The 12,490-nt window shown below is 43.5% G+C and overlaps 1 protein-coding gene across 1 annotated transcript; it reads right to left on the minus strand.

The window, feature by feature from the left end:
• Positions 1–3,974: 3,974 nt before the first annotated feature.
• LOC131567267 (natriuretic peptides A) lies at positions 3,975–6,778 on the minus strand. The gene is made up of 3 exons (XM_058818832.1): positions 6,548–6,778; positions 4,813–5,098; positions 3,975–4,591 (listed from the first exon to the last, which is right to left on the minus strand). Exons 1-3 carry the CDS (start codon positions 6,665–6,667, stop codon positions 4,575–4,577), a joined length of 423 nt encoding a protein of 140 aa, XP_058674815.1. The 5' UTR covers positions 6,668–6,778; the 3' UTR covers positions 3,975–4,574.
• Between the last annotated feature and the right edge of the window lie 5,712 nt (positions 6,779–12,490).

The raw sequence follows: 12,490 nt of genomic DNA on the forward strand, positions 1-12,490 counted from the left end.
TGGGAGGAGCAGAGGATGGCTGCCTGGAGCCTTGGCTGTTGCAGGGCTGTGAGAAGAGAGTGAAGCTGCTCTTGTTGTCCAGGGTGCTGAAGGGATTTTCAGCAGCAGTGGGACACACTCAGTCTGCTCTGCATCCACTGTTCAAATGCAGTGTCTGAAAGGGCTCACTGGGAGCTGGGATGAGACATCAGTGAGTTCCACTGCTGTCTTGGATGTTGAGATAATGTCACTGTCATATTTTCGGAAAAATCCCTTCACCAGGATTTCTCCTCCTGGGAAGCTGAGAAACCTCAGAAAAGAATGAAAATAATTATCAGATTGCTTCTCCCTGTTTTGCTGCTTTGGAATGTTGTGTAGATATTGTTTTACCAACTGATCAATGTTTGGTTTGTTTCATGTGTATTGGTTTTATTTAATGACCAATCACCATCAATTCTGTCAGACTCTGAGGAGTCAGTTGAGAATTTTTCATTATCATTCTTGTTAAACCTTCTGTCTGTATCCTTCTCTTTCTTTAGTATAGTTTTAGTATAGGATTCTTTTAATATAATATCATAAAATAATAAACCAGCCTTCTGAATAAAGTCAGATTGTCATCTCTCACCTCGTCCTGGAAACCCTCACAAACTCAACAAGATAACAGTTTAAAATAGGATGTCCCTTTCTCCAGGCTGTTTCAATTGCTGTATGGGCTGTGTATGGTTTAACACACATCTTACTGATATTTCAAGCATTTTAAAGCAGACTGGAACCCATATATACCAATTTCAGTAGAAAACAATACTGTGTTGGAAACTCATGACTAACAGCTAAGACATGACCACCTTGAGACCTTTGACTCCCCCAGCAGCTCTTTGATGCCTATACTAGAGAACATCTCTCTGTGATGACTGGATTAACACACCAGATTTATTATTCTTTTCTTGTATTCCAATTCCCAGCATGGCAGGCCTGACTCTAGTTGCCTTCCCATCATAAACTTCACCTCCTCCTGAGAGGGATGGTGCTGGTTTTCTGAGAGAGCAGTCAGGTGATGGTAATAGAGGGGGAAAGTCTTACAAATCTTCCTTCCTTCCCCCATAGAAGTGTGGGACACACTTATCAAGCAGATATCAACCAGCAAAGGCCCTTGGGGGCCAAGATTCAGGAGAAGTAAATCAAGCAAGCTGGTTGTGGCCAGATTGGGCTGTGAACTGGCCCAGCTCCACGTCTCCCTGCAGCACTGGAGGGTGGGTGTGTGCCCTGTCCTTCACTTGTGATTTCCTGGAGGAACCAAGCAGTGCTGACAGCTCCTCTGTCGCAGACATCTTTTCATTAAAAGTCCTTTCCTTAGGATTTTTTGCTTCTGAGAAGCTGAGAGGTCTCAAAAACAAAATGTAAACATTGATTATCTGCTGCTGTGGAATGCAACAGGTGCATCTGTGATTGGTCTCATGTGGATGTTTGGAATTAATGACCAGTCACAGCTGGCTCTCTCTCTGTCCAAGCCACAAACCTTTGTTGATTCATTCTTTTCTGTTCTTAGCTTAGCCAGCCTTCTGAGATGAACATTTTCTTCTACTCTTTTAGTATAGTTTTAATGTAATATATATCATAAAATAATAATTTAAGCCTTCTGAAATATGGAGTCAGATCCTCATCTCTTCCCTCATCCTCAGACCCCTGTGACCACTGTCACACTCCTCTTGGCATTCTTCCCTGCCAGCTTGGATTTCAGTGGGAGCATTTTGTTTTGTGGGAAGCTGCATAGGGATAGTGCAGTGTCTGAGGGGCAGAGAAAGCATCAAATCTAATTTGCAAATATACTCAGTGCCAAGCAGAGCCCTATTCCAAACAAGGCTCATGCCTTGCAGAGTGCATGGAGCACACTAATGGAAATTCTGTGTTTCAGAGTCCAAAGGAAAGCAAGCTGGATTATGCATGGCCAATAATGGGTGCTGCCAAATGCTGTTCAGAAGTTAGAATGGAGTCTGGCAGGGCAGGAGGTGACAAATGTCATCAGAGCTGTGTGAAGGGTGTCAGCCTGGTCCTTCTCTGGTCCCACTGGGATATTTCATTTACATCATAGCTGTTCACAAGATTGTTCCTTGCTCTCTCTGATCACTCACAGCACCAGTGGCAGCTTTTTTCCATCCTTGGGGGTGATGTTTTTGCCTGTAGAGCTGATCAGTGTTGAGTTTGTCCCATTCAGCTTTTCCCAGGGCTTACTCCTGAGTGCAGCACTATTCTGCCCTGGTTGCAGAATTTCTCTGAGGGTGCTTTACAGCTCAGTAATAGCAGTAAAAATCCAGTCAGAGATGCTTTTTTCCTCGATTGCTTTCCCTCCATTAGGTTCTCCCAGACTGCAGGGTCTATTAACTCACTGTCTGCAAGCTCATACAGACTTGTTCCACCAGGAACTGGCTTGCTGCTAATACTGGACCCACCTGGCTTTAGGTCAGGAAGCATTGCCTCTTCTTGCCATTTTTAGCACATTCCACTGAACTAATCAGTGTTTTGTGCCTTGAGGGACTGACAGGGAGGGACAATTTACAGTGTCTGTGCAAGCTGTGCTTGACTGGGTAAAATTCAGCTCCAGCTGTTGTTAGAGTACACGAATTGTTCCTTTCAGCTGCACAGGGGAAGTCAGGCTGTTGCCCATTAGCTGGTGTGGAGGGATCCACCTGCATGTTCCCATTGTGCTGCAGGGGGTGTGTTTGGAAAACTTTTAAAAAGACAAAGCCCCTTTATCCCCCCCAAAGGGTGACTTCACACCCCCATGATCTGTGAAATTGAGTAAATGCAAAGTCACTGTATCTTTCACTGCAGAGATGCTGCTGGGAATCTCAGCCTGAGAATTTATTCTTGTCAGAGAAACCTGTGTGGACACTATTGCACAAAGCATTTTATCTGTAGCTGGTGCTGCTGGAAGGAGAGGATTTGTATCACACTCTGGTTTCCTGTTGGAGTGTTCCAAAATTAGTGCCTCAGATTGGACCTCTGCCCTTCATCCCCAGGAAAGAATCACAAGGCCCAGCGTGGAGAGGAGCACACAGATCCCTCTTGGAGGCCATGTCAGCACTGCAGGGAGTGACTGGAGGGTGGCTTGTCTCAAATGTGATGTGTGACATGAGCCCTGTCAGTGTTGCAGCGGCTTTAGCTGTGACTGGCCTTGTGCAAGGAGGGGTGTGTGCTTGAATTTTCCCTTTCCCTGGAGCTGTGGCTCCTGAGAGCTGTTGTCAGCAGCTCTGGAACACCTGCAGTCCAATTCCTTATCCTCACCAGGCACTGTTCCTGTCACCTTTGCATAAGCAAAGTCAGAATTGGGTTGTTCCAGCTGAGCCTGTCCTGGTGCTGCCTTCCCAAGCCCTGAACAAGCTTCTCAGGGTACTCAGGTCCATGGGAATGCACTGAGGTTCTGGGAATGACACTCATGAGGTGCTCAAAATAACACAGTTCCTAGCAGAACAGGCAGGACACAGGACAGTTGTGTTAGCTGGGCTTGGTGCCCCTGCTGGGGCTCACATGGGGATCCAAGCTCTTTGTTCCTTGGGATGTGGGACTGAATGTGTGTTTTTGGCAATATTTCCTTCTTTGGTGGGGTGATAAAGTAGTTTTGGGTCAAATTCAGCTCCTAGGTGTGAAATCTAGCAAGGTTAAATAAACCTTAATCAGACTTCCAGTGTTCCCATTAGCCATGTTAGAACACCTTTGCAAGGAGCCACTCCCAGAAAGTGATAAATGATTTTTGCATGCAAGCTGCTGTATAGTTCAGTGATCCCACCTACCCTCTCATGATAATATTCAAACCTTTGAGGATCCTTCAAGAAATTCTGGGAATCAGCATCTCAGCCCCGTGCAGAGTGAGACAAGACACAGTTCATGATGTATCTTTGTGTTGATGCTCGTAACCTTTATTGGGTCACTGCTAGAAAGCATATACAATGAATTCCCTTTCCTCCCTCTGGTTATCTTGAAACTTGTGGAGTGTTGTGGTTTTATTTATTTCTTTTCATGTATTTCTTTTCTTTATTTGTTTTCTTTTCTTTTGCTTACTCGAGGCATTTGTGGCAGTTCCCATGACTGAATAATTTAAACCAGCAAAAGGACTCTCTTATCACTGAAACCCTGTCTATAGGAGGACTCATGATGATCTTTCAATTTTAAGCAAGTTTTTTTTTTTTTTTCCTGCTAACCTGTTAGCATTTCTTACTGCAGAGGAAAAGCCTCTAGTCAAAAACTCATTTTCATTTTTACCAAGTTTTCTCTGTCTCATGTAAGTAAGATCCAGGCTTGTGGGTACCAGAATATCAATAAAACTTAAGATTTTGACTTTAGGCAAATACAAGAAAATTTAATGCAACAGACAGGAGAGAGGTCCAGCACAGATGTCTAACGTGTTAGTTTTATTTAAAGATGGTCTGGCAGTGCTAACGTAAGAAATGTTCTTTAAAAAACATCAAATAAATAAATAAATAAATAAATAAAAATAGGAATAACTTTCTGTTGAGGAGCTTGGAAAGCATCTGGCTTTCATCTTGGGAGGAAGGGGTACTGTAAAGCATTCTTCAGAGCAGGTTCTAGGGAGGCTGATCCTAATTCCTCCGGTAGCCTGCAAACCAAACATGAAATAGATGTCATTAGAATCTGCTCTTGTCTTGGTATGTGTCGCTATTGTCAGCAATGCTTTTGAAAAACCAATGCTAGCTTAAATACTAGGCTCAAATTAGTTTCAGAATGGAATTGTTTTAAAGATTTAAATGAGAAGCTGCTCCCTCCCATGGCACGGACACGGTCGGTGCTGTTCAGTGAAATGGCTCAGCCAGGACTCACCATTGCAGCCCATCCCACTGAGGGAGCCGATCCTGTCAATCCTCCTCCCAAAACAGCCAGAATCCCTCATCATCCTGGGCATCTGCAGCCCCCTCAGTCTCTTGAGGAGGGGCTCCCTGTAGGACAGGGGGGTGTTGGGTGCCAGCCTGGGTTCAGCCTTCTGGTTGTCGCCGTCATCGGTGAGTTCCGGCAGGATCTCCTCCTGGGCTTTGGGTTCCTGCGGGTCAGGATTGGACTCCAGGGCTTCCATCATGGCAAACTTGTCCTCCAGTCTTTCCAGCAGGGCCTGTAAGAACAGGATTAAATTGATGAAATTCCTTGTTTTGTTGTCATTTGAAAACTCTTGCAGTCATTCTGTTCTGTGTTCATCCATGGTCCCATAGCCCACCCTAGGGACACTGACAGGTTGGATCCCAGCCTTGCTGGTGTTGTTGGGTTCTGTCCTCTGCATTATTTCCCTGTTCACACTAATTCCATCTAAGGGAAGGCATAGCTTCACCTTGTGGACTGAGTGAAGCTGCTTGCCATCATGTGTATCTTACTGGCAAGTTTAGAACACGTGTTGGCAGAGAAGAAAATGCAAGATGTGGGTTGGACAGGGTCTGCTCAGCCCACCAGTGGTACACAGCCTTTACCACACAGCCCACTCCCATGTTACTGCTTTGTCCTGGCTGTTTCAATGGATATCATTTGGAGAAGCTCTAGGTGTTTTCCTGCCCCAGGGAATGCAGGATTGCTGCTCCTGAAAGTGACTGAAAATACCTGTGTGTTAAATTCATACAGCCTGCTGTGTGACTGCTTCCTGGGCACCATTCTTTGTAATTTGTAAAGCTTTGTGTAACTACCTCCTCAAAGGCAGCTCAACCAATTAGAGGTCACTAATTGCCCAGCTCTAGAATAAGAATATAGAGGAATGAGCCTTATGGCTTGCCTGACAGTGAGTGCATTTGGAAGCCACTCTTCCTGGCTGCTGAAAACAGCCCAGATGCAGCTTTACCTCAAATTTTCCTTATCAGCTCAGGGAGTTTGTTCTTAGGGCCTGAGAACAGCTTTGGGAAGCTGGTTACTGGTACCAGCCAGCCCAAGGAAAGGTTTGAGCTTTCAGATCCCATCAGAGTCTCAAGCTTGTACTATGCTGTAACAATGCATTTTCTCTATCATTTATTAAAATTCTTAGTGGTAATTTTATAGCTCTGGAAGCTTTTGTGGATGAGCCACACTAAATGATTGTGTTAATTCCTCTAGTAATATTTCTAAAAGTTTGTCTTTGGGTGCTCTACTCTACCTCCTCGTCTCTCATCCATACACAAGCAGATCTCTCAAATTCACAAAGCTAGAGCCATATGGCTGCCCTGTGGAGCAGGGGTAAACATAAAGACAGGACCCCAGCTCAGAGTTTTCTATTTGTTCTTACAGAGCTACTCTGATGATTTTTTCCTTCCCTGCGACTTTGTTCCCTGGAAGATGTATCTTTAAAAGAAAAAGAACTGAAACACCAAACCAGACATCCTACAATCACAATTTTGGTTCCCACTACTGCCCAGGAGCTGGGGTGAACCCAACAGGAGGATATTTCCCTACAGAGCTTCTCTGAACCCCTCTGAAAAGCTTTGTCCCCAGCATGAGATGTCTGATGTGGTTATTGCCACCCAACCACGCAAAAGGAAGGCAAATCACCCCCTCACACCCTGCCAAGCCCCCCAAAAGTTTACCCTTGCAAAATGAGAGTCCTCACCTCCATGCTGGCCAGTTCTTTGGCAGGGCTGAGACTGTAGATGGGGTTGGCTCTGCAGGGCTGGAGCTGGATGAGCAGCAGCAAGAGGAAGCCATAGAAAAATGAGCCTTTAGTGTCCATGGCGCTGAGCTCGTTGGGAGGTGGGAAGTTCAAGCTGTTTCTTCTGAGATGTCCCTTCAAGTCTCTTTCTTCCTCGTGGTGTTGTGTCCCTTCTGAAGCTCGTCTTTTATACTCTTTGGGTGATCCCTGCTTCCTAGGTTATCAGTGGGTTTATCTTGGGCACATTCCAGTCCCACTGCAGGCATGCAGCTCTGTCAAGGGAAGATTCCCTTTATTAGCTGTCATTAGGCAGCAGCTGCTGTTGCTGAGGAATGTATGTCACAAGTCAGTGATTTCATGTCACTCCCCCTCCTCTTGATACCAGGAGCTGTGATTACATAGTCCAGTTGGAAATTCTTAGCAATTCTCTTTCAAGAGACCCCTGTGGTCAGATTTACAGAGAAGGGAAACAATCCCAAAACTTTGCTCATTTAGAAGATTTCCATAAGGAAAATGCCTTTTACAGGGGAAAGAACAGGCTTTCAGATCAGTGTTTGGTGAAGAGTCAAGAATGAAGATAAATTGTCTTTCAGGACACCTAAAGCATTGTGCACACTGCTTATATGGAATATGCGCGGCCACCGCCTACAGAAAGTGTGCTGAAAATCCCAGATTCGGGCCACTTTTCCCATTGCTCCCGAGGTGATATCACCACAGAAACTCTGTGTTTGTGTGGTACCAACAAGAGCAGCCCCTGGACCTGCACCTCAGTGCAGAACAGGCAGCGGGGAGAGCGAGCACCTCCAGCCCTGCGCGACAACCGGCTCCGGCACCGCTGACAAACACTAGAGTGTGTTAACAGCCAAAAGATTAAATAATGGGATTTCTGTAAGCACTCATGGTAAGGCTGGACCTGCATCAATAAAACATAAAGAACAGGAAGCCAGTTTCAGCAATAATCTTATTTTACCGTCATACAAGAAAGAAACTTGTTCAATGAGAACTTAGCTGGTTTTATTCAGAATCTGTCCCGAAGAAAGAATGGATGAATCTGTGTATATGTGAGTTTTGTGAGACGTTAAAACAAAATCTTAAATATAATATATTAAAAACTAATAGTATTTATTTGTTTAAGTGCTGGATGTCTTAAAATTAGCTAGAAACTGCCTGTTCTTAGATGAGAAGTTACAGAAGTACAGAAATGCTTCAAATTTCTCTTCCATTTTTGTGTTTGTACATATAGTATAACTAAAAATTAATCTTTTTACAGAAATGCAAGAGATTTCTAAATCATGAAGCAATAGCTTTTTTTTTCATTTTCCTAATGTTTCTTGTCATTTTAAATGGAAACAACAACAAATATAGGAGTAAGTTGAATGTCAGTCTAGTAATAATTTGTTGACTTTTCATATGAACATATATCTTGAAAGAAAATCCTGAGTACGCTTTCAAAATAATAACAGAATGAAAAACTATTGCCCATGTCTTATATGTCTTAATATGGTGTTTATGTACAAACATGTGCACATACTGCTCACATGATCAGCTACCAAAATTATACCAGAAAGGACATTCTCAAGGTTGTGAAGTCATGCTCAAATGCTACTTCTTCCTAATATAGCCCGAAGTCAGCCCAACTCTGTGTATGTTCTGATGAAGCCCTTTATTAAAAGAGTTCTCTCTGTTTTTCCTCAATGCTTTATTGTTTTCAGAACATAAAGGCAACACTATTTTTTTTGTATTATTGTATTTTTTGTATTATTAATTTTGTGTTATTACACCTTCTTGTTTTGTGTTTTTAAAAAAGAATGAAGATCCTGATAGCTTATTTTTTATAATTAACATTCTATACTGCAGTGTCTGTACAATTCATTAATTAGTTACAAATATTCTCTTCCTGCTGCTCTTTTGTGTATGTTTGTTTGTGCCAAGGTGTTTGTTACACTTTGTTTTGTAAACTGCAAAAGTGGGAGAAGATAAACCAGAATTATTTGTTCATTTTGAGTGTCCAATTTAAGATAATTAAAATCGGTTATTGTTGTATTTCTTGTTTCTTTCCTTTCACACCCCCCCACACACACTAAGTATTCTCTAGTGCTCTCTGTACAAAAATATTTTGTAGCTTGCTCTGAGATTTCCTTTGTGTCTGGCTTTTTTTAAAATTTGTTTTGTTTTGTTTTATTTTTGTTTTGTACTGCAGCTCCTGGGGCACAAACCCAGCAGCAAGAAATTAAGGAACACAACATTAATCTCAGATGTGAAATATTTTGCTCTGAGTGATCTGTCCCTGTGAAACAATCTAATTGTCTACAATTTTAGTGATTAAGTCAGACCCCAAGATAGTATTTTCTTTACTGGTTCATTCTTTTTCATCTTCTGTGTTCCATGGCAGATAAATAAGATGCAGCAGCCTTGACAACACTTTTCTAAGAAAAACGAAGCTTCTAAGGAAAAATTTGTGCTCTATTCCATGTACAATGTAGTGAAGTGCAGACATGGGATGAAATGGCTGCCTGTCACAGTAGCAGTTGTATTTTCACAGCCAAATTCTGCCCTCAATTATCCACCTTGCAGTTCTGCCAAAGCAAACGGAGTGTGAAATGTCAGAACTCAGCTCATCGTTGTTAAGCTATAAAAGTCACTTGTTTATCTCAGTCTTATCACCCTGGTAAAATAATATGGACTTTAGGCTTTATAGCCTAGCAGTAAAGTCAAGATCTGGCATTGCCCATGCTCAGCTGTCTCAGGTTTTGGTTGTTAATTCTCTGCCCTGAGATGTGCAGGGTGTCTCTGTTTCTGTCTCTGTTTCAGCCTGCACAACTGAAGAACGAGTCTGGACTCTTCACTTTTCTGTCTTGAGGTTGTTTATAAATTCTTATGTATAAAATTCTCTTTCTGCTCAGCAGGGCAGCCACAGGCACTCTTTGTGTTGTCCTTTTATACTACAAACTACATATAACATATTTACACTTAATTCCCAATACCCATCACCTGTGTTAGACAGTGCACTTCTACTCTAAACCAATCCCAAAGTGCCAACATCACTGCAGAAAATGGAGAGCAAGAAGAAGAAAGAAGATGGACTAGACACCCCCTGATTCCTCCATCTTGTCCCCATAACCCCCATGCCAAAAATCCTAAAATCTACATTTTCACCCTGTGAATATTTTATTATTATACTATTCAAACCTGTGTGACTTTCAGGTCCTCATACAAAGCTGGTAACTCGCTCCAGGGGTCAAAATCAAATCCCCAGGTGTTCTGGGCTGTGTGCCAGGGTCTCTGAGCCCCCCTATGGGTCCTCAGCAACTCTGGACACCCAGAGGGATGCACTGAGCTCTGACACAGCTGGGCATTTCCCCAGTAAAATGTCTGCCTTAACAGGGCAGCAGGTTCTTCTGAAAAGCTTTCTGTGACTGGTTTTGGGGAACCTGGCACATTTCCCCTGCTCCCCGGGGTGTGGGATGGGAGCTGTGGTGCCAGGAGGCTCCGTCAGAGCAGCTCTGGTTGTTCAGATCAGAGAGGTGCTGCTGGCAGCCTGTGTGTGGGCCCTGTGATGAAGAGATGGGCACAGCTCAGCTGAGGTGGCATTGCCCCTTCCCCAGCCAGGTGATTCTGTGTCCTTGTTTTTCAGCCCTGTGAGGGTAAGGACCATAACCCTGGGGGTTGGCACCGTGTGGGTTCCATGTGCTGATGGACAGACCTGCCCCAAGGGCTGCCCTGACCTGCGGCACATCCTGACACTGTGTCCTTTCTCCTGCTGCCACTCTGGGCTGGGCACTGTGGACAGAGCCTCCTGTTCTGAGGGACAGCCTGGATTTGGATTCCTTTCATCTCCCAGTGACAAAACCTTTGACAAAACTGTGCCACACTGTGACGGTGTTAGCACGGGTTTTTGGATGAGGGAAGAGATGAGGATCTGACTCCTTGTTTCAGAAGGCTTGATTTATTATTTTATGATATATATTACATTAAAACTATACTAAAAGAACAGAAGACAGGATTTCATCAGAAGGCTGGCTAAGAATAGAAAAAGAAAGAATGATAACAAAAGCTTGTGACTTGGACTCTCTGTCCGAGCCGGCTGACTGTGATTGGCCATTAATTAGAAAGAACCACATGAGACCAATCCCAGATGCACCTGTTGCATTCCACAGCAGCAGATAATCATTGTTTACATTTTGTTCCTGAGGCCTCCCGGCTTCTCAGGAGGAAAAATCCTAAGGAAATGATTTTTCATAAAAGATGTCTGTGACACCACACCGCACCCCAGGCTCTCTTTCCCTGCATGATGGTTAGATTGAGAAGGAAATTAATCGATGAGGCCATCAGGGAAGAATCAAAACAGAAATGTAAAAATGTCTGGAGTGGCCATGCCGTGCTTCAATTAAGTGGTGCTTCACTTTTTCCAAGGGGGGGAGTTAAATTTTCACCCCAAACACGGGTCGTGTCACATTATCTCTGCGCTGGACCCTGCAGGCTCAGTGCTCAGGGAGCCCCGGGCGGGCTGGGGCAGCCCAGCGGGGCCATTGGCGTCTGTCCCCGGTGCTGAAGCCCTCGCAGCCCTTTCCCTGCACCTGCAGCTGCCACCCGGTGTGTTTTTAAAGCGATTTTTAAAGCCCAAGTGGAATAAATACGACTGGCCCTCTGATAATAAGCTAGCCAGAAGTGAGGCTTGGATGGGAACCAAATCTCAATTGCTGCCTTACAATCACTTCAAATCAGATACACCAAAAGCACACATGTTTGAGAAAGATATCCGAATGTTTCTTTCCATGTAGGAGTACTTTTATTGGAGGCTTTTGTCCTCAGCAACTTGTGTTACCCTGGTCTGTAAATTCATGCGCTGCTTCTTAGCAAAGATGGAAATGGCACAGCTCCTGAGGAGCTTCCCTCATCTGACTGGCATCCTCACTTCAAAGCTTGGCTTGGATTATTTAAATGCTAATAGAACCCAGCAAATTACCTAAAGTACAAACACACCTGGCTTCGGTCTTGGGGATCTAATTACAGAGGCTTTTATGTGAGATAAATTGCTCTTGCTTTGAGAAAAGTGCCTTTTTAAAGTGTTCCCACAAAATGCCAGGTGATGGGGTGGCACATCACCAGCCTGACCTCTGTAATTGCAACTCTTATCCGTCTCTTATTCATCTTCTGTAGGATTCTGTTCACAGGTGCTCACAGCTCAGACTTCAACCTGCTCTGACCTCTGTTATTTTTCTGCAAATAAACTTCAGTAGTGCTTGCCTTCCACTGGGTTTTCAGTGAAATTTCAACATCAAGAAGCCTTTATGTCTGTGACAACATCCCTGCTCTAGAGTTACTGGGAGCCAGGAACAAGCCTTAGACTCAGGATTATTAGAAAGGAGGCTGCAAACTTCCCATGAGCTCCAGGTATCAAAATAAATGATTTTAAGCCATGTATAGACTGGCTATTGATATGGAATTATGCTGGAAGATGAAAGAGTAACACAGTTTTCATTCTGGACTTTAATTGTTTTTTTGATTGGTAGAAATCTTAATTTTCTTGTGATTTTTCTCTTGGGAATGGCAATTCAGAGTATAATAAATTCATTATGAACTAATCCATCATTTACTCAGGGCTGTGTGTGCATATGGCAGCAAATACCTGTTCAGTGCATTTTCACAGTTGCTGTTGCTTTGTTAATAAAGTTAAATTAAACAGATTAACTAGCAAACAGCATAAGACCTAACCAAAAATGTTAAACAGAGAAGCCTTCAGGATATGTTTTTCAATTTTCTTCTCAGTGGTTTGAAATACCTGGATTCCTATGGAAGAGTGGGGTGCCTTTGAATTTCCTTCAAAGAAGGGTAGGATTGTTTTGGGGTTGGTTTTTTGTTTGTTTGGGGGCTTTTTTTTCTTTTTTTTTTTTAATAGAACTT

This window comes from Ammospiza caudacuta, chromosome 22 (assembly GCF_027887145.1).
Source record: "Ammospiza caudacuta isolate bAmmCau1 chromosome 22, bAmmCau1.pri, whole genome shotgun sequence".
Classification (NCBI taxonomy): Eukaryota; Metazoa; Chordata; class Aves; order Passeriformes; family Passerellidae; genus Ammospiza; species Ammospiza caudacuta.